The 23,521-nt window shown below is 40.8% G+C and overlaps 1 protein-coding gene across 2 annotated transcripts in view; it reads left to right on the top strand.

The window, feature by feature from the left end:
- The window catches only part of pde4a (phosphodiesterase 4A, cAMP-specific), a 208,049-nt gene that overhangs the window by 130,723 nt on the left and 53,805 nt on the right, over positions 1–23,521 (top strand). The window contains exons 4-6 of one of the 2 annotated variants that reach the window (XM_049475648.1): positions 1,287–1,360; positions 8,710–8,759; positions 12,654–12,766. In XM_049475648.1, coding sequence (XP_049331605.1) covers positions 1,287–1,360; positions 8,710–8,759; positions 12,654–12,766 — 237 coding nt within the window. Of the gene's footprint in view, positions 1–1,286; positions 1,361–8,709; positions 8,760–12,653; positions 12,767–19,971; positions 21,835–23,521 lie in introns of those variants that run through there. The other variant, XM_049475649.1, reaches the window with a different exon arrangement.

Below are 23,521 nucleotides of genomic sequence, written 5' to 3'. Positions count from 1 at the left end.
AAAAAAAAATATTATAAATAGCTAAATGGCGGCTATGCTAATAGCATGACGACACTGAACACATTCTAGTGATTTCCCCCCCCAAAAAAATATTTTAAAAATGATGTAAGAATGAATGTAGGTAACAGGACTGAGTGTTGAGATTGAGCTCCTCAGTCATCGTTACAATAAGATCAAATATACAGAAAAAAAAACTAATGAGGAAGTTAATTCTGATCTTCCCATGACCTTCAGAACCAGAACCAGCTGATGATGTCACTTCCTGTTGTAGAATGTTCCAGATGTTTCAGATGATCAGGGTAATGTGTTACGGTAACAGGACTGAGTGAAACAACAACAGGGACACAACTAAAATGTGTATTTAACTTAAATATTATGGATTTATTATGAACAAAATATTTTTTAAGCAGAGATGGGATTTGGAGAAACACAACAATGCAAAATAAAAATACATCTCTGAAGGAATTTAATAAATATATAATTATATTTCATGGTAAAGTTTATAGTTAGAGAGTGGGGGGACGGGTAACTAATGCTATTTTTTCAGTGTTATAAGTAGTTTTTATTAATGTTTTAATTACATATCTTACTTTTGCAATTAGGTCAATGTACATCTACAAATAAACTTGCATTAATGAACCTCTTATTTGGATGATAATGGTTTTATGTAGAGAGGTAGAAGAATGAAACTGAGACACCTGTCATCATTTTAGTGTGGGATTTTAGGTTTCATGTCTAAATTGGAGCAGCCTGGTGTTCAATCTTCATTAATTGCACATTGCACCAGTAAGAGCAGAGTGTGAAGGTTCAATTAGCAGGGTAAGAGCACAGTTCTGCTCTAAATATTACAATGCACACAACATTATGGGAGACATACCAGAGTTCAAAAGAGGACAAATTGTTGGTGCACGTCTTGCTGGAGCATCTGTGACCAAGACAGCAAGTCTTTGTGATGCATCAAGAGCCACGGTATCCAGGGTAACGTCAGCCTACCACCAAGAAGGACCAACCACATCCAACAGGATTAACTGTGGACGCTGTAAGAGGAAGCTGTCTGAAAGGGATGTTCGGGTGCTAACCCGGATTGTATCCAAAAAACATAAAACCACGGCTGATCAAATCACGCAGAATTCAATGTGCACCTCAACTCTCCTGTTTCCACCAGAACTGTCCGTCACCACAATCAATTACTGTGCTCTAAAACCAGGTGTATCAGTTTCATTCTCCAAACCCTGTACAGTTTAGGTGAGTTTTGCTGCTTCTCTAAACTCCTCCTCCTCCTGCAGGTGTTGGCCAGTCTCAGAACTGTCAGAAGCAACTTCACCATCCTCGCCAACGTCTCCTCCCCCACCACCACCAAGTCAGTACTGATCCTCCTCCTTTATTCTTCTTCTTCTCCTTTACAGAAAAGCATTACATTTTTATATATTACAGGATTCACCATTAGCGATCAATACCTGTCTATACAATAAAAGCCAGGAAATACATACTATGATATTCTTGCTAATATAATAAAGTTTAATGATTCAAGGAGACTTTATGGTACCACTTTATAATAAGACTACCTTTATAAAGGGTTTATAAATGGTTTAAAATTAGTTTATTAATGGTTAATAAGTAGGTTGTAAATGCCTTAAAAATCATTAATAATCAGTTATAACACATACGTAGAAAGAGCAACAATGACCTGTTATTTGCCAAATAGTGAACTGTATTACACAGCCATCTATATTGTTGACCTTTCTACAGTATGTGTTATAACTGATTATTAATCATATTAATGCATTTACAACCTAATTATTAACCATTAATAAACTAATTGTAAACCATTTATAAACCCTTTATAAAGGTAGTCTTATTTTAAAGTGGTACCGATTTTATTGTCGTTCTCATCACATGTGATTTATGAGGTGGAACGAAATTGTGATCTCACGGTTCAGTTCCACCCAAAAGAGCAATTATTATCCTCCTGAGACCCATGTGTAGCTTGCGATTAGTTTAGGGAAATTAAATGTACGGGAACAGCACTTTCTACACTATCTGAGGAGCTCCTGCTGCTGTTCCTCACTGTAAGAGTGTTTTTATCCGAGTAAATTAGAAAAACAACAGCAAATGGGTAAGGAGGGATGGTTGTGGGTAAGGTAAACTGGAAGACAGGAAAATAACAGCAATCATCAATTATTCACTCAGAAAAGAAAGCGATGAATGGAATTGCTCAGTCGATCCACAGAGAAAAAGTTCTGAGTACATAATCATTTCATTCATTTTTTCATAAAAATGTCATTTTTAATTCAATTTTAAAATTAATATAATTAAATTTTGCTAAAACTTTCTTAATATGTCCTTAAATGGGGACACAATGTTTATTTTAATATTTTAATTTAGTGTTATGTTGTCGTTTGACTACTAGATGGTACTGGAGGTGTCTTCATATGAGGCCAAAGGGTCAACATTTTAACTGATTAAGTATCATGATGCAGAGAAGCAGTAATGTCCCCATATGAGGACGCAGGGTCTCAGGAGGTTATGTAACAACACAATGAAATATAATAATAAAAATATAAAATAAATGCCCAATAAATGTCCAATTCACTGAATCCATCTGCACAGGCTTCCTTTAAACAGATATCTACTGTCTTAGATTTCTATTCTTAAAATTATTGACCTTTTTAACCATTTACTTATTGAATGATACCTGTGAGAATAACGCTGTAAAAACTGCAAGTAAAGATAACATTAATGCATTAGTGTCAAAAAGAAAGATACACTGTAAGCCCGGATTTTATTTCTAATTAAAAATGTATATTCAATGTACATAAATTATTAAGTTTTAGTCCATTACTGTCAAATGTAAGTATATTGTACTCATTTCAGCACGTATTTAAACGTGTTAATAGTTTTTAGTTTAATAAACTAAACATTTTAAGTTTTTGCACTGATTGACTTAACTTTTTAAGTTATTTGACAGAAAAAAAACTTTTTTTTGCATTTAAACCCGCCCTTTTCCCAGCTTGCTGTTGGTGAGGCGGCGGGCGAAGCTCTGCCGCTGTCCGTGTAGCTGAGCCTGCGAGCCTGCCCGCGGAGCTCGCGGAGCCGGCGGGCGTAGCTCGCGGAGCCGATGGGAGAAGCTCGCGGAGCGGGCGGGCGAGGCTCGCGGAGCCGGCGGGCGTAGCTCGCGGAGCCGGCGGGAGAAGCTCGCGGAGACGGCGGGCAGGCTTGCAAGCTCAGCGACACGGAGAGCGGCAGCTGTGACTGGTCCACTGAGCTGCCCACATTTTCCCGCCTTGCAGTTTAGACTGCAGAGGCACGGAGGACGCAAAGCTTCGCCCGCCGCCTCACCAACAGCAAGCTGGGAAAAGGGCAGGTTTAAATGCAAAAAAAAAGTTTTTTTTCTGCCATTTCCCATCGACTCCGCGAGCTCTGCGAGCTTCGCCCGTCGGCTTCGCAAGCTCCGCGAGCCCGTCGGCTCCGCGAGCTTCTCCTGCCAGCTCCGCGAGCTCCATCCGCCGGCTCCGCGATCTTCTCCCACTGGCTCCGCGAGCTTCTCCCGCCAGGTCCGCGAGCTCCATCCGCCGGCTCCGCGAGTTTTTCTCTGTTTTTTCCATGAATATTTATAAAAATATTTAAGTAACGTTTAATAAAAAAGGAAAGTAAGAAGAAATCAAAACTTTTGTTTACTTGTAACTCAAGATACTAAGTAGAATTGTAGGGCAAATGAATTGGTGTAACAAAAACAAAAGAGTTAAATCAACTTACAATTTAGTTGTATTAACTTGATGTTTTAAGTTATGTTAACTTAAGTTTTCATTGCCCATTACTTAACTTTTTTAAGGCAACCGGTTTCCTCAAATTTTTTAAGTAAACTCAACTTATCCGGGCTTACAGTGTAGGAGAAATGAGAAGCATGTCAAAGAACATTGTAAAAGCATGCAAAACAAGTTAAAGAACATGACGAGTTTCATACAATAAAGTTAGATTAGCAGAAATAAACATCCCTAAAATTATAAGTTTTAAAGATCGTTTGAAGTTGTGAAACATACCAGTCCTGCTTTTAATTTTATAAACATTAAAAGACGCTTTTATTGTGGTCATACGAGCAAGAAGAGCACTGATTAGAGAAGCAGTAGAGCGGCTCATGGTCACTCTGGAGGAGCTGCAGAGATCCACAGAGAATCTGTCCACAGGACGACTGTAAGTCCTGCTCTCCACTAATCTGATCTTCATCTCTGCTGGATTTTCTCAGTCAGTTTTATGAGGTAGAGTCTCCTGGAATTCAGGCTTTCAGTTAACAGCTGTGCTGAACTCATCAAGAGTTAATTACTTGAATTTCTTGTCTCTTAATAAAGTGTTTGAGAGCATCTACATCTACACTTTAAGTAATGATTTTAAATAATTCAGGCGTCTGAAGCTCAGATATTTCCTGAGAGGTGATTCCGCAAAAGATGGGCAGCTCACCCTGGTGACAAAAAAAAAAAAAATATATATATATATATATTTATATATCCTTGAATGTACTTAAAACATATTAAGAAATGTCTAGGTATGCTGTTAATATACAACAGATTTATGTACTTACTTAAAATATATTAAAAGTACATATCATGTTTTCATCAAATGTTTAAAAGTAAACTTCGATCATACTTTTTAAAAAGTACAATATAGTGTATTTAAAAAGAATAGACTACTATGAAGTACAGTTTTATTTTAATATAATTCAATATGCTTCTAAAATACTTCCAAATATTTTGAAATAAACTTTTGTAAATTTTTTAGCAAAGTGTCCTAAAAACAACAGCTGTTTCATTAGTTAATCACTTAAAGTTACAATGTATCATGTTTTCATGATACATTGGTAATTGTTAATGATTTAGGTATTACATTAATAAAACAGTTAAAATGTATTTTAATGCTCTGTATTTATAATTGGGAAAATATAATTATAAGTAAAGTATAGGATACAGTGTTAAAAAACACATTTAAATGTCAAATACAAAATACGAAGTAAATTTGAAACACGCTAAACATTGTAGTACAATATATTAAAATATATATTTTTTATACCCAATGAAGTATATACTAGAAGTGTGCTTAGCTACCTACAAAAGAGAGGAACAAAAATCATGTACAGTATATTTGTACTCTAATGTAAATAATATAGATCACATATATTTAACATCAATTCTTAGTACGTTAATACTACTAATATACCTGGTGTATAATAATAAATAGTGATACAGTTGTAATACTCATTATTAAATGTATTATAATAATTTTACTGTAAACATATTTAAAATATATATGGGGTTACATATATACAGTAGTTTAAATGTTTAAATGTTACTTATTTAAAGTATATTTAAAATAGTTCCATTTTAGTACAGTTAAGAACACTTAAGACTTTTGTACTATAGAATATATAGAATTAAAATATAATAAGTTTTTAAAAAGTTGTTCTATTTTATCTCTCTTTAAATATACTGATTAATAAAAATGTGGCTACAAGAACACATAATTAGTATACTTTAATCTATTTTTTATTTTTTTTTAAAAGCACAGACATCTGTGTCCCGCATCTGATTTACTGCATCTTTCATTAGGACACGTTCAGTCTGTCTCTGATTGGCTGAGAGCTCGGCGGGGGCGTGTCTTATTCGTACGGCGGCGGCGTGTGCTTTGTTTTATGGAAAGTAGGCCATTCTGAGGTGTATTTAGTCAGAGGAGATTATGTCTACAGAGGAGAGACATCCACTTTGAAATTTCACTTTCGTTTCACTCTTCCCTCATTTCACTTCTCCTGCTTCCAAAAGCATATAAATATATAAATATATTAATATATAAATATATAAAGAATTTATTCTACTGTTAACTCAGAGCTCGGAGAAATGCTAATTTAATAAATATTCTGCTTTCCCCCAAAATAACTGTCTTATATTTTAACAAAACCACACCTAAACTAAACACCCAAACACAGGGGGATAAACCCACATACAAACTGATATTTTTATTTATTTTCTTTACATAGTAAACGAATAGAGAAGTGATCTATCAGATTATGAAGGAACACATAATGAATCATGTAGTAACTTAAAAACAGTGTTAAACAAACCAAAATACTCTGTGAAGAAGCTTTTAGGTGATCCTATCTGGGGAGCTGTTAACTTCTCCTGATGAGTGCCAGTTTCATCATTATAACATTTTTGATTGACTGACCTACATTTTTCCTTAAAGTATTTTTTTCCTTTATTTAGTTTAGTAGTTCTTGTTTCTTCTCATAATCTGGATTCGAACATTACTCAAATATTCACTATTCACTGTATACCTGTAACTCTACCTCTTCACTACTTTACTTTAACTGATGCTCTCAAACACTTTATTAAGAGACAAGAAATTCAAGTAATTAACTCTTGATGAGTTCAGCACAGCTGTTAACTGAAAGCCTGGCTTTTTACAGCTTGATTCTTCCTGTCGATATTCTAAAACCTCCTAAGATCCGAACTCTTGCATGGCATGCAATTTTTATTTCTCTTTGCTATTTGGGCTATTTGGCACCTGATTAGTGTAAATGTAACGCTGGGGAACAGACGGGAGGCGGGTTTATATGTAAGACCAAACTTTAATAAATAACAAATAAACAAATAAACAAACAGGTGAATAACGAATAAATATGTACATAAACAGGGAGAAACGTAAAACAGATAATAACAAACAGGGCTAGGGATATATATACAAGGATAAATACGTAAATATATACAAAATAAACAAAGAAACAAACAGGAAATAAACGTGACTAGAAATAAACAAGAGCATGAAAAATACAAACAACCAAGGAAGGAGAAATGAGCTATAACGTGAACGTGGCGAGACAGACAACAGGGGAAGGTGCAAAGACCTGGATAAACAAGGACTAAAGTGAGCTATAAATAGTAACAATAAACACTGAACACCTGGGGAAGAGGGCGGAGCTACAAATTACACACACGTGACAGAAAAGTACTAGAGAAACACACTAGGAAACGGGGAAAACACAGGAAAACATAGCGAGGGCGTAACAGTAAAAAAAAAATATATATATATATTTTTACATGATGTAGTTTTTGAGAAAAATGATGTCCACATATGAGGATGTTAGTTATATATTTAGATAGAACACAATGAAGTCGCAATTAGTAATGATGTGCAAAATATTTATTTTGTGACACAGTGAACACAGCAGCTCTGAAGAGCTGCTTCAACACAAAGACATAATAAACATTTACTGTCCATTTAAATATATAAACGAAATCAAAACTGTGACTGTAGAGTGTTAAACTCTTCTGCCACCACTAGGTGACAGTATAATGGCCTTATACGCCAGGTCCTTGCAGGATAAAGACCAGATTTTTAGAGCGCAGGACTTCTAGTTGTCCTGTGTACAGATTCTCCTGATCCACCTGAGCTGTGGATCTCTGCAGCTCCTCCAGAGTGACCATGGGTCTCTCGGCTGCTTCTGTAATTCATGCTCTCCTTGCTCAGTCTTTCTCATTTGCACCTGTAAAAAAAAGTAATTTTACTCATGCAAATTGTTAAAACACGCAGGTAAAGTTTTTTTTTTAGCTTTTTTTTTTGTGCTACTGACTTTAGACTGATTGATGTATCGCCATACAGTCAGATTAGACTGTGGGATAGAATATATATATAATATAAAGTCAGGGACAGTGGTAGATTTAGATTAGATTTCTGATCTTTTTCAGTATTTCTAGTCTTCTTGTTTTTGACACTGCTGATATTTGGATGGTTGTATAAGGCCAGGTATATGCAGTCTGCACGGTGTCCAGTAGAATCAGTACAGAGTGTGAAGTAGGAGTGGGCGATATGGCTCTAAAATAATATCACGATATTTCAGGGTATTTTTGTGATAACGATATACTTGGAGATATAGGAAAACTAAAATAATTCATTAATTTCAGGAATATAGTATAATAGTATAACAGAATAATCATAATGTGGCAAAATAAATAATATAGCATAAAATAATATAATGCAGCAAATAATATTGCAGAATATTTAGTGCATGCATATCGTCACTGTCCAATGAAAAACACTGATCTCCAAAACAGAGAAAACTTTTAGTGGAAGTCTGTAATGTAAAAAGAGTTTATTTCAGGTCATTTTGAAGAGTTTCTATTGGTCTATGCATTAATAAATGTTGGCACAGTGTAAGGGACAGTTTTTCTGGTCAAACTAAAAATTAACAAAAATGGAGATAAGTGTTTTTCATAGGGCAGCGACGATATAAACTGCAAACTAAAACAATTCTACAATAAATACACCTAAAGCTTCACAGTAAATAATAGACTACTTTTAAGACAGAACAGCCCTGTTATCACAATATGGATTTTTAATATCATGATATTTCTGTGTCACGATATATTGTATACCATATAATATTGCCCACCCCTAGTGTGTATGATCTGTGTGATCTGTATGAGTTGTGTGAGTTGTGTGAGTTGTGAGAGTTGTGGGGTGTATTAGTGGTGTATTTATGTTTGTCTCCTCGCTTCAGGTCCGGGAATGAATGAATTAGAGGGTAATATTAAATATGAATAATAGGAGATATTAGAGCAGTAGATGAGTACAGTATGAATCTGTATTTATCTCAGTCTGAGCCTGGGCCAGCAGAGGGCGCCCTGCTCCTCCTCCACTCACTGCACTTCTATTATCTGTCCACAGGAGGTCGCCAGTGACAAGCCAACCCACCGTTCCCTCGGCAACACTCTCCGGTACGTTCACCAACAATGTGCATCCATCCATCCATTTATCCATCCATCTTTCTATCTATCTATACATCTCTGTAAAAATGTAGAGATCACTTCAGTTTCTGAATCAGTTTCTCTGATTTAGCTATTTATAGGTTTATATTTGAGTAAAATGAACATTGTTGTTTTATTCTATAAACTACAGACAACATTTCTCCCAAATTACAAATAAAAATATTCTCATTTAGAGCATTTATTTACAGAAAGTGAGAAATGGCTGAAATAACAAAAAAGATGCAGAGCTTTCAGACCTCAAATAATGCAAAGAAAACAAGTTCATATTCATAAAGTTTTAAGAGTTCAGAAATAATCAATATTTGGTGGAATAACCCTGATTGGTTTTTAATCACAGTTTTTTTCATGCATCTTGGCATCATGTTCTCCTCCACCAGTCTTACACACTGCTTTTGGATAACTTTATGCTGCTTTACTCCTGGTGTAAAAATTCAAGCAGTTCAGTTTGGTGGTTTGATGGTTTGTGATCATCCATCTTCCTCTTGATTATATTCCAGAGCTTTTTAATTTGGTAAAATCAAAGAAACTCATCATTTTTACGTTAAATCTTTTTTATTTTCCAGAGCTGTATCTCTCTCTCTCTCTCCGCTCTCGCGCTCGTCCCACTCTGTCTCTCACATTGTGTGCAGTGTGTTTGGTGTTGTAGCTGCTGGCAGTACAGAGTGTATTATATCACCGGATGTGGTGGACCCGGTGGAACCGTATGGGCAGCAGGAGCTGGAGATCCACCAGACTCAGTAATCAGAGCTTCTTCACACCCAGCGTTAACCATACTAATCACTTACCCACAATTCTCCACGCCCAGCGCTAACCATACTAATCACTTACCCACAATTCTCCACGCCCAGCGCTAACCATACTAATCACTTACCCACAATTCTCCACGCCCAGCGCTAACCATACTAATCACTTACCCACAATTCTCCACGCCCAGCGCTAACCATACTAATCACTTACCCACAATTCTCCACGCCCAGCGCTAACCATACTAATCACTTACCCACAATTCTCCACGCCCAGCGCTAACCATACTAATCACTTACCCACAATTCTCCACGCCCAGCGCTAACCATACTAATCACTTACCCACAATTCTCCACGCCCAGCGCTAACCATACTAATCACTTACCCACAATTCTCCACGCCCAGCGCTAACCATACTAATCACTTACCCACAATTCTCCACGCCCAGCGCTAACCATACTAATCACTTACCCACAATTCTCCACGCCCAGCGCTAACCATACTAATCACTTACCCACAATTCTCCACGCCCAGCGCTAACCATACTAATCACTTACCCACAATTCTCCACACCCAGCGTTAACCATACTAATCACTTACCCACAATTCTCCACACCCAGCGTTAACCATACTAATCACTTACCCACAATTCTCCACACCCAGCGCTAACCATACTAATCACTTACCCACAATTCTCCACGCCCAGCGTTAACCATACTAATCACTTACCCACAATTCTCCACACCCAGCGCTAACCATACTAATCACTTACCCACAATTCTCCACGCCCAGCGCTAACCATGCTAATCACTTACCCACAATTCTCCACGCCCAGCGCTAACCATGCTAATCACTTACCCACAATTCTCCACGCCCAGCGCTAACCATACTAATCACTTACCCACAATTCTCCACGCCCAGCGCTAACCATGCTAATCACTTACCCACAATTCTCCATGCCCAGCGTTAATCATGCTAATCACTTACCCACAATTCTCCATGCCCAGCGTTAACCATGCTAATCACTTACCCACAATTCTCCACACCCAGCTCTAACCATGCTAATCACTTACCCACAACTCTCCACGCCCAGCGCTAAGCATGCTAATCACTTACCCACAATTCTCCACGCCCAGCGTTAACCATGCTAATCACTTACCCACAATTCTCCAAGCCCAGCGTTAACCATGCTAATCACTTACCCACAATTCTCCACGCCGAGTTCTGATACACACCGATTATATAATACAGAACCTCCATCAACCTGAGGCCCAGACACCTGCAAATAGTTTCGGTTTCACACTGAACGACTTTATTACATCCTGCCTGTGTTAGGATTAGCATTATTCCAGGTTTGCATTGCTAGCATTGATAGCATTGTACCAGATTAGCATTGATAGCATTGTAACAGATTAGCATTGATAGCATTGTAACAGATTAGCATTGTAACAGGATAGCATTGTAACAGATTAGCATTGATAGCATTGTAACAGATTAGCATTGATAGCATTGTAACAGATTAGCATTGTAACAGGATAGCATTGTAACAGGTTTTGCATTGATAGCACTGTAACAGATTAGCATTGATAGCATTGTAACAGATTAGCATTGTAACAGGATAGCATTGTAACAGGTTAGCATTGATAGCATTGTAACAGATTAGTATTGATATCATTGTAACAGATTAGCATTGTAACAGGATAGCATTGTAACAGGTTAGCATTGATAGCATTGTAACAGATTAGCATTGATAGCATTGTAACAGATTAGCATTGTAACAGGATAGCATTGTAACAGGATAGCATTGTAACAGGTTAGCATTGATAGCATTGTAACAGATTAGCATTGATAGCATTGTAACAGATTAGCATTGTAACAGGATAGCATTGTAACAGGTTAGCATTGATAGCATTGTAACAGATTAGCATTGATAGCATTGTAACAGATTAGCATTGATAGCATTGTAACAGATTAGCATTGTAACAGGATAGCCTTGTAACAGGTTAGCATTGATAGCATTGTAACAGATTAGCATTGATAGCATTGTAACTGATTAGCATTGTAACAGGATAGCATTATAACAAGTTAGCATTGATAGCATTGTAACTGATTAGCATTGTAACAGGATAGCATTATAACAGGTTAGCACTGATAGCATTATAACAGGTTAGCATTGATAGCATTGTAACAGGTTAGCATTGATAGCATTGTAACAGATTAGCATTGTAACAGGATAGCATTATAACAGGTTAGCATTGATAGCATTGTAACAGGTTATCATTGTAACAGGTTAGCATTGATAGCATTATAACAGGTTAGCATTGATAGCATTGTACCAGATTAGCATTGTAACAGGTTAGCATTGATAGCATTATAACAGGTTAGCATTGATAGCATTGTAACTGATTAGCATTGTAACAGGATAGCATTATAACAGGTTAGCATTGATAGCATTGTAACTGATTAGCATTGTAACAGGATAGCATTATAACAGGTTAGCATTGATAGCATTGTAACAGGTTAGCATTGATAGCATTGTAACAGGATAGCATTATAACAGGTTAGCATTGATAGCATTGTAACAGGTTAGCATTGTCCAAAGTATTCATTGCTAGTATTGTAACAAGTAGCATTGTAACAGGTTTGCACTAATATCACTGTAACAGGTTAGCAGCTTGTTTTAGGGCGTGTCAGTGTGTCTTTGCTATCATAATGACAGGAAAAGTACAACTTGTTCTGCTCTAAACACAAAGCAAAAGGCTTGTACTAGCTCTCTTACCTAATCAGAGTGTTTAATTTTGGGTTTAACATGAAATAAACCGATGAACGTCTGACTGTTGGCTTCTGTCTAGGTTGTATTCAGTCAGTGGAGCTCCTGTGTTTTCTGTTACCAAGATAAACAAGATAAAACTCCAGAAATGTACCTGAACACACCTCATTTCCAGGACACCACGCCCATCAGTGTAGATATATTCGGAAGCTCTGCTGCTGTTTAAACCAGGCAGGAGGAAGGAGTGAAGATACACTGTTGGCGGGGGGTAAGATAGCAATGAGCTTCACGATGCATATGTATGTGTCTCTTGTCTTGCCTCTGTACAGATGAGACGTATCAGCAGTTGGCGCGGGAGACCCTGGAGGAGCTGGACTGGTGTTTGGACCAGTTGGAGACCATCCAGACTCATCGCTCGGTCAGCGAGATGGCGTCCAATAAGGTATAAGGTCTTTATCTTCTGTGCAGACTGCACTTCCCACAATCCACTGTCCACTGTCCCCACTGTCCACTTCTGCTGTTGGGCTGGGAGTGGTCCTAGTCCAGGGAACAAGTCCAGCTTGGTATCGTCATGGATGGCGACATGAACCCAGACTGGAGGTTGGCATCGTATCACTGGTGCTGGTTCTGGTGCTGGTGCTGGTTCTGGTGCTGGTGCTGGTGCTGGTGCTGGTTCTGGTGCTGGTGCTGGTTCTGGTGCTGGTGCTGGTTCTGGTTCTGGTGCTGGTGCTGGTTCTGGTGTGGCTGGTAACGGTGGTTAAATCCCAGTGCATGTTGTTGATTTTGGTTAAAAAGATTTCTTGGTCATTAATCCAGAACCATTATAAGGCGCACCATTAATAAAAGTCTATTTTCTGATCTGTTTTTATACATAAGGTCCGCTGGATTATAAATTGCATTAAGTGACACTAGTAAGGATGCTACATTGAAGTGAATTGAAAAGATGGAGGAAGCGCCTACATAAACAAAACTGTAATTCTTAAAAAAAGTTTTCTTTTAAAGTGAAACAAGCGCTGAATGTTAATCTACACAGATTTCTCTCCTGAAAGCTTCTCTCTGAGAAAATTACAGGCTACATTTTCTACTGTTTTTAACAGGTAATTTTAGTCCCGTCCGGACGCACATCTCTGAGTTTCGTCTCCTTGAGTTTAATAAAATAGATATTTGTCCACTGCCGCGCACCGTAATTACACTTTGGGCGCGCCACGGTTTCCACAGAGATCCACGTTAAAAACACAACAACGAGTGGAAATGGAGGAGCTACTGAACGCGATGTCATGTGACCAAGAAAAACTAAAAACTCACTGGTCCTCTTGTTTTTGCAGGATGCAGGAATTTTATCAGAAGTGTGAAATATTTTTCACAGACGCCCCCCTGAGAAACTAATCCCGTCCAGATAGGGATTTAGTTTGAATCTCCATTGCCCAGCCCTTTTAAAATAAAGATTCTGATTGGTTGTGTTGTGGAGTTTGACCTGTCGTGCTTATGTAAATTAGTGCTGTCTTAGGGAGGGTGTCTGAATTTATGTGGGATCTAAAATTTACTTTTCATCCTGGATTAGAACCTTTACTGGGGCGTAACTTTATGTTTGACAGCCCTGATTTGGAACATCACCTGATTATTAAATAATGCCTTAAGAACCTTGTATTAAGAGCATTCCAGGAAGGGAACTCATTAGCATATATTAGCATCTATTGGATATTTTGACACTGAAGCTTTTTAACCACAGATTGTTTGGTACAAATCCCTAATGTTCCTGGTCCTGCTCTTTGGACTGGATGATGTGGATGATGCTAATGTTATGGATGATGATGTGGATGATGCTAATGTTATGCATGATGCTAATGTTATGGATGATGCTGTGGATGGTACTGATGCTGTGAATGATGCTAATGTTATGGATGATGCTGTGGATGGTACTGATGCTGTGAATGATGCTAATGTTATGGATGATGCTGTGAATGGTGCTGATGCTGTGGATGGTACTGATGCTGTGAATGATACTAATGTTATGGATGATGCTGTGGATGCTGTGGATGGTGCTGATGCTGTGGATGGTGCTGATGATGTGGATGATGCTAATGTTATGCATGATGCTGTGGATGGTGCTGATGCTGTGGATGGTGCTGATGCTGTGGATGGTACTGATGCTGTGGATGGTGCTGATGCTGTGGATGATGCTAATGTTATGGATGATGCTGTGGATGGTGCTGATGCTGTGGATGATGCTAATGTTATGCATGATGCTATGGATGGTGCTGATGCTGTGGATGATGCTAATGTTATGGATGATGCTGTGGATGGTGCTGATGATGTGGATGGTGCTGATGATGTGGATGATGCTAATGTTATGGATTATGCTGTGGATGCTGTGGATGGTGCTGATGATGTGGATGATGCTGATGCTGTGGATGATGCTAATGTTATGCATGATGCTGTGGATGGTGCTGATGCTGTGGATGATGCTAATGTTATGGCTGATGCTGTGGATGCTGTGGATGGTGCTGATGATGTGGATGGTGCTGATGATCTGTATCATGCTAATGTAATGGATGATGCTGTGGATGATGCTAATGTTATGGATGATGCTGCGGATGCTGTGGATGGTGCTGATGATGTGGATGGTACTGATGCTGTGGATGATGCTAATGTTATGGATGATGCTGTGGATGCTGTGGATGGTGCTGATGCTGTGGATGGTGTTGATGCTGTGGATGATACTGATGATGTGGATGATGCAGATGCTGTGGATGATGCTGTGGATGATACTGATGCTGTGGATGGTGCAGATGCTGTGGATGATGCTGATGCTGTGGATGATGCTGTGGATGATGCTGATGCTGTGGATGGTACTGATGCTGTGGATGGTGCAGATGCTGTGGATGATGCTGATGCTGTGGATGGTGCTGATGATGTGGATGATGATGCTGTGGATGGTACTGATGCTGTGGATGGTGCTGATGCTGTGGATGATGCTGATGCTGTGGATGATACTGATGCTGTGGATGATGCTGATGCTGTGGATGATACTGATGCTGTGGATGATGAAGATGCTGTGGATGATGAAGATGATGCTGATGATGTGGATGATGCTGATGCTGTGGATGGTACTGATGCTGTGGATGGTGCTGATGCTGTGGATGATGCTGATGCTGTGGATGGTGCTGATGATGTGGATGATGATGATGCTGTGGATGGTACTGATGCTGTGGATGGTGCAGATGCTGTGGATGATGCTGATGCTGTGGATGGTACTGATGCTGTGGATGGTGCAGATGCTGTGGATGATGCTGATGCTGTGGATGGTGCTGATGATGTGGATGATGATGATGCTGTGGATGGTACTGATGCTGTGGATGGTGCAGATGCTGTGGATGATGCTGATGCTGTGGATGGTACTGATGCTGTGGATGGTGCAGATGCTGTGGATGATGCTGATGCTGTGGATGGTGCAGATGCTGTGGATGATACTGATGCTGTGGATGGTGCTGATGCTGTGGATGCTGTGGATGATACTGATGCTGTGGATGATACTGATGCTGTGGATGCTGTGGATGATGATGATGCTGTGGATGATACTGATGCTGTGGATGGTGCTGATGCTGTGGATGCTGTGGATGATACTGATGCTGTGGATGATACTGATGCTGTGGATGGCGCTGATGCTGTGGATGATACTAATGCTGTGGATGGTGCTGATGATGTGGATGGTGCTGATGATGTGGATGATACTGATGCTGTGGATGATGCTGGTGTTGTGGATGATGCTGATGCTGTGGATGGTGCTGATGCTGTGGATGATGATGATGCTGTGGATGGTGCTGATGCTGTGAATGGTGCTGATGCTGTGGATGGTGCTGATGCTGTGGATGATGATGCTGGTGCTGTGGATGATACTGATGCTGTGGATGATACTGATGCTGTGGATGGTGCTGATGCTGTGGATGATACTGATGCTGTGGATGATGCTGATGATGTGGGTGATGCTGATGCTGTGGATGGTGCTGATGCTGTGGATGGTGCTGATGCTGTGGATGATACTGATGCTGTGGATGGTGCAGATGCTGTGGATGATGCTGATGCTGTGGATGGTGCTGATGCTGTGGATGATGCTGATGCTGTGGATGATGCTGATGCTGTGGATGCTGTGGATGATACTGATGCTGTGGATGACACTGATGCTGTGGATGGTGCTGATGTGGATGGTGCTGATGATGTGGATGGTGCTGATGATGTGGATGATACTGATGCTGTGGATGCTGTGGATGATGCTGGTGCTGTGGATGATGCTGATGCTGTGGATGGTGCTGATGCTGTGGATGATGATGATGATGCTGTGGATGACACTGATGCTGTGGATGGTGCTGATGATGTGGATGGTGCTGATGATGTGGATGGTGCTGATGCTGTGGATGATGATGCTGGTGCTGTGGATGATACTGATGCTGTGGATGATGATGCTGATGCTGTGGATGATACTGATGCTGTGGATGATGATGCTGATGCTGTGGATGATGATGCTGATGATGTGGATGGTGCTGATGCTGTGGATGGTGCTGATGCTGTGGATGATACTGATGCTGTGGATAGTGCTGATGCTGTGGATGGTGCTGATGCTGTGGATGATGATGATGCTGTGGATGGTGCTGATGCTGTGGATGATGATGCTGATGCTGTGAATGGTGCTGATGCTGTGGATGGTGCTGATGCTGTGGATGATGCTGAAGCTGTGGATGATGCTGATGCTGTGGATGGTGCTGATGCTGTGAATGGTGCTGATGCTGTGGATGGTGCTGATGCTGTGGATGATGCTGATGCTGTGGATGCTATGGATGATACTGATGCTGTGAATGGTGCTGATGCTGTGGATGGTGCTGATGCTGTGGATGATGCTGATGCTGTGGATGGTGCTGATGCTGTGGATGCTGTGGATGATACTGATGCTGTGGATGGTGCTGAAGCTGTGGATGGTGCTGATGCTGTGGATGATGCTGATGCTGTGGATGATACTGATGCTGTGGATGGTGCTGATGCTGTGGATGATGCTGATGCTGTGGATGGTGCTGATGCTGTGGATGGTGCTGATGCTGTGGATGATGCTGATGCTGTGGATGGTGCTGATGCTGTGGATGATGATGCTGATGCTGTGAATGGTGCTGATGCTGTGGATGGTGCTGATGCTGTGGATGATGCTGAAGCTGTGGATGATGCTGATGCTGTGGATGGTGCTGATGCTGTGGATGATGCTGATGCTGTGGATGGTTCTGATGCTGTGGATGCTGTGGATGATACTGATGCTGTGGATGGTGCTGATGCTGTGAATGGTGCTGATGCTGTGGATGGTGCTGATGCTGTGGATGGTGCTGATGCTGTGGATGATGCTGATGCTGTGGATGGTTCTGATGCTGTGGATGCTGTGGATGATACTGATGCTGTGGATGGTGCTGATGCTGTGAATGGTGCTGATGCTGTGGATGGTGCTGATGCTGTGGATGATGCTGATGCTGTGGATGCTATGGATGATACTGATGCTGTGAATGGTGCTGATGCTGTGGATGGTGCTGAAGCTGTGGATGGTGCTGATGCTGTGGATGATGCTGATGCTGTGGATGATACTGATGCTGTGGATGGTGCTGATGCTGTGGATGGTGCTGATGCTGTGGATGGTGCTGATGCTGTGGATGGTGCTGATGCTGTGAATGGTGCTGATGCTGTGGATGCTGATGGGAAGATGCTGTCTAAAGGAGGGCAGTAGTCTCTGCTCTACAGAATGTTCTGCATATGTGCAGCTGATGCTGCTGATGCAGCACGGTTGCGCATGCGCTGCAGCCCTGTCATCCACGCCGCTCTGGTTTTAGCAGAGGGTGGGGGTAGAGGAGAGGATGATGGAGGGAGGAGGAGTGATGGAGAGGGGGAGCTGGGTTGTGGGAGGGGAGGAGATACAGGAGGGGGAGCTATCGGGTCCTGATGCTGATGTGTGTGTGCTTTAACCTTGGTTGCTATCGGAGTGCAGCAGGCATTGCCCTTCCTGCCACACCATTGGCTCTCCGCTGAGACCACAAGGCATGTGGTTTTCACGCCAGCCAATGAAAAAACGGCTACCCTCTTCAGTTCCATCCTCCCTTAAAGGGGCAGCGGTGCTTTAGTGTGTTTGTTGTTGTTGCTCATCATCATGCTGTACCTTCGAGGACACTATTGACCCTGAAAGACATTTAAAGGCATGTTTGTACCCTTTAGATAAGGGACATATTTGTATTATACATTGTACTATTTGTGCTATACTTTGTTTGGGTTTAACTGGACCATGAGAATAAAATATCCTTAAATCCTTGAACATTGTACTATTTGCACTATACTCTGCTGACAAAAACATACCTTTATGTCCTTAGTATCTTTAGAAAAGATGCACATTTGTACTGTATACTCCTTTGCAGCTGTGTTCCACTATTTGAAGAGACACAGTTGAACCTGAAAGACCCTGCTAATCAAGAAACATTAGATAAGGGACATATTTGTATTATACTTTGTACTATTTGTGACACAGTTAAACCTGAAAGATTCTGCTGTACGTTTGTATCTTTACATTAGATGCCTATTTGTACTATATACTCCTCTGCAGTTGTTTTCTATTATTTGTTAGATACATATTTGTATTATACTTTGTACTATTAGTGCTATACTGTAAAATACTTCTGTATTTTTAAGAAACAAAGTTAAACCTGAAAGATCATGCTGTTCTTTCCAGGGCACACTTTCAAAAGCAGGGTTTGCACCCTGCTGAACAAAAACATACTTGTTATGTCATTAGTACCTGTAGATAAGGTAGATAGGACATACTTGTACTATACTCTTAAAAATACTTGGTATAAGGTTAAACCTGACAGTTTGCACACTTTGAGGGCATGTTTGCACCTTGCTGAACAAAAACATACCTGTTATTGTCTTAATACCTTTAGATAAGGGACATATTTGTATAATAATTTGTAGTATTTGTGCTCTACTTTGTAAAATACTTCTGTATTTCTTAAGAGACACAGTTGCACACTTCAAGGGTACTGTTTTTACCCTGCTAAATAAAAATATACCTGTTATTGTCTCAATATCTTTAGATTAGGGGCATATTTGTACTATATACTCCTTTGCAGTTGTTTTTGCCCTGCTGAACAAAAACAAGTAACCTGTGTACCGTACCTGTTTTCAGGTGTGTGTTTTGAACCTGGTGTGTGTGTATATGTGTGTGTGTTGATGTTTGTGAGGAACAGGAGGAGGTGCATATTGATTAACCAAGGATGTCCAAGGATGTCAGACATCCCTTTTTTGGTATTTCTTGATGTTTTTGAGTGTTTTTTGGTGTTTTTTGGTGCACACACACACAATGCCATTCATGCAGAAATCAGCATATATAAACACACAAGCCTTGCCACTAATACACACTAACAAACACTCATACACACTAATACACACTAATACACACTAATACACTGTAACACACACTCTAATACACACTCACCTCCCCTTTTCCCACACGCTGACATGCCCTCTGCAGCACATGCGCACTCCGAGTGTGCGCACTCATACACTTAAACCCCCCTTACACACACACACACACACACACACACACTCTAACGCTCACACACACACACACACACACACACTCTAACGCTCATACACACACACACACACATGCACACTCAGGCACGCGCCTCCCGCCAGAAGAGAGAGGCTGGCTGATTAGCTTGCGAGAGCCGTCTACAGCATCCGGGGAGACGCAGGCGCAGGAGCGAGAGCGGTGAGAGCGGCGAGGCGCGAGAGCGAGAGTGAGGCAGTGCAGAGCCTGATCGCTCGCCGTCACCAGACGCCTCCCCGGGTGGATTAGAGCCTGCATACGGTGGCTCCGGACGGACGGAAGGACGGGGGGCTGCAGGCAGGGCTCCTCGCCGGAGAGGGAATTGCTGCAGACTGTGGGAACAGTGGCTGGGCCCGGTGTGGAGCTCCGGCGTGGGGGAGGGGCAGCAGACCCACGGAGAGACGAGTGAAAGACAGACTGTTTTTCAAGACCTCCTGAACGCCTGACTGTCTGGAGGCGTTCAGATTAGGCCCCCTGCCCTCCTTCAGCATCCTTCAGCTTCCTTCTGCATCCTTCGTTCCCTTGCATCTTGCGTCTGTCGCCTGCTGTATATGTGTCTGTTTTCTGTGTTCTGTGGATTCAGTGTCCCTGTTAGGACCTGAGCGTCTGTCTTGTGTTGTTTTTTTTTGTCCATCACTCTCTGTTCTCTTCTTCGTCTTCTTCTTCTTCAGTGTCTCTCGCCTCCCTCAGTGTCTCTGTGCCCTTCAGATGAGACAGTCCCCTCATCCTCTTTCTCGGGAGTTCTCCATCTTTGTCCACTCCGTCCTCTCCCATCCCGTCCCTCCCTACTGGATTCAGGTCAGCCTCAGTGTTTTGCTAGCCCCTCTCTCTGGGGACGAGATGTAGCCCCCACGGCCCCCAGCGGTTCCAGGCGCCTCCTGGAAGGCGAGCCGTTTGCGTTTGCAGGACGGCCCTCTTTATCGGACGCTCTCGATCGTTTGTTTTGCTGAAAAGGGGATGTTATACATCTTTACTGTGGAACCTGAACTTCTCTAAGAACTCTTAAGGACTTTAAATGTGCCAATTAGTCGCTGGATGACGAGGCGACTATGGAAAAGAGGAAAGTTATGAGTTAAGAGTCACCTATCGTTCTGGATATTTTCCTGGATGTTAATAGAGCTCTATAATGCTCTATAGTGTTCCTACAGTAAACAGGGTCAATCCTTTCCATGACAAACTGCAATACACTACAGGAAGTGTTGGGGGCAGTATGGCTTCTATGTTTTATGTTCTGTTGCAATATCCAAACAGTCAAAGAAGTCAAAGACGTCAAAGAAGTCAAAGGAATCTCGTCAGTCATCGTCAGTCGTTCGGACGCAACCGTGACTGATGGAGGCGGAAAACGCAGAAGAACTGAAAGCAGAAGAGGCGTAGAGCGATTTGATCATTGAATCGTTTTCCAACGATAGTCGATTCAACCCAAACATCACCACAGACTGTTCCCGCCCCCCCGGGCTATAGTCGCTGCCGCTCTGGAGCGGCCCGGCCGGTCCGGCTGCGGCCTCAGCGCCCACGCCCTGACCGCGCCCGCATGCCGCTGGGGTGCCCGCGCTGCTCCGTCGGCACCGCTGCACTACCGCGCCTCCTGCCTTTGCCAGCGGTCCTCGCCGTCCTCCGTCTCGCTCAGGATGGGCGTGGTGGAGGCCCTGGAGCCCGTCGCCTCGCCCCGTCGCCACTCGTCCGCCTCCAGCACCTACCGGCTGCCCCCTTCCTCCAGCTACAGCAGCCTGCAGGGGAGGGCCGGGGCGGAGCTGGAGCTGGGGGACACCGCTGCGGGTGGAGTTCTGGAGGGTGGAGGACAGGCCACCGAGCGCAGGACGCCATTGGTGGACCTGTTCTGTGAGACCTGTTCCAAACCGTGGCTCATTGGCTGGTGGGACCAGGTAAGGGTTCCGCCAATGGAGAGGAATGGAGGAAGAATCGCTTATTTAAAGCACTTTGAGGTGTCATTGTTGTTGGTCGTCATTGTTGTTGCTGATCAAAAATTATCAAATGCTGATCTGTTATCGAGTTGATATCGGTAGCAAAAGGTTGAACACTAGGTGGCGATGTGCTGGATGAGAAAGAGGAGAAGGAAGATTAGGCAAGACAGTTGTAACAATCGTGATACATAAAGAGTTTTAATTCCTTTTAGTCATTCCATCATACTTTCTGGGTCAATGTCAAAGATCAAAGCACTTTTTGGTATTTATGCTTTTTGGTATTTTTATGCTTTGTTCTTATTTTATCTTTTATTTCCATTTTCATTGTTATTATTTTACATATTTTTTAATTTGACTTTTCTTGGTATTTTTTAGTTTGTAAAGCACTTTGAATGACATTATGTATGAAAAAGGTGCTTTATAAATAAACTTGCCTTGCCTTTGATTTTTTTTGTTTTGAGTTTTTGAGAGAATTTAGTCTGTCCAAAAAAAAATAATTTAAAATTTGGAAGGAGATTTTTATGGAGTAAAATTTGTGCCAAAAGTTCAGAATCAAGATTGCAGATTATTTTACATATAGGAAAAACAATCTATCTATCTCATTCAGCCATAACTGGATCAATCCCATCATCATAATGATTCATTAGGAGTTTTTATTTGTTAGTTATGGTCATAATAGTACTTTTATGAATTAATATTTCAGACCATTATTAAATATATTGATTAAGAATGCCAAATACCTTTTGGAAATAATTTTAGGAAACGTTTATCTGTCGGTTCTAGGTAAATGAATATCATGATCATAGTGATACAAACTATTACAAAAGTAATAAAGTGTATGTTGCAAATTCAAAACAGAAAAACATATCAAATATATATATATATATTTTTAAACATACTTGGTTGTTTTTTAATTTTTTGCAGTTATTTGAAAATTATGTGGGTTTGGATTTTTTTTATTCCCATTTTTCAGAATTTTTTTATTTTTCTAGTGTTTTGCTTCTGCTTTTAAATTTGTTCTTCTATATGTACAAAAATCTGAAATTTTAATTCTGTAACATTTGGCACAAATTTAACTCTATACAAATCTCCTTCCCAATTTTTTATTATTTTTTCTTGTAAACAGACTAAATTCTCTCAAACACTCCAAAAAAATCAACGAAAAGTCAAATTAAAAAACATGTAAAAGAATAAAAATAAAACTGAAAATAAAATAAAATAAGAACAAAGCATGAATAAAACACGATTTAAACAATATATTTAAAATATATAAAGATAAAGATCTCACAGCTCTATTCTTACCAGTTTCAGCCCCTTTCAGAACGAGCTGTTTAAGGGCTCTGACACTTTTATGCAAATAAGCTTTTCCTGACCTCGCCCCATGTTTATGTTGAGTGTTTATCAAACGTTAGCATTAGCGTTGTGCTAAATGGCACAAAAACACAAACAAGCAACTTTATGCTTAACTGTGATAGAAGTACAAAACGCAGTATATAAAAGTTCTTACATCTCCCTCATCTGCTGACTCACCACAGACAGCAGGTATAGATTCCTCACTCAGAAGAAGTCTGCTAATCCTACAGCTGTGTACTGTCTGAGGTTCTCAAACAGCAGACCGAAATGGAAAAGTTTTTTTTCAACTGATCTA

The sequence above is a fragment of the Astyanax mexicanus genome, chromosome 3 (assembly GCF_023375975.1).
Source record: "Astyanax mexicanus isolate ESR-SI-001 chromosome 3, AstMex3_surface, whole genome shotgun sequence".
NCBI lineage: Eukaryota > Metazoa > Chordata > Actinopteri > Characiformes > Acestrorhamphidae > Astyanax > Astyanax mexicanus.
Note: the sequence above shows the minus strand (reverse complement) of the source record. Positions and strands in the feature narration are given on the sequence as shown.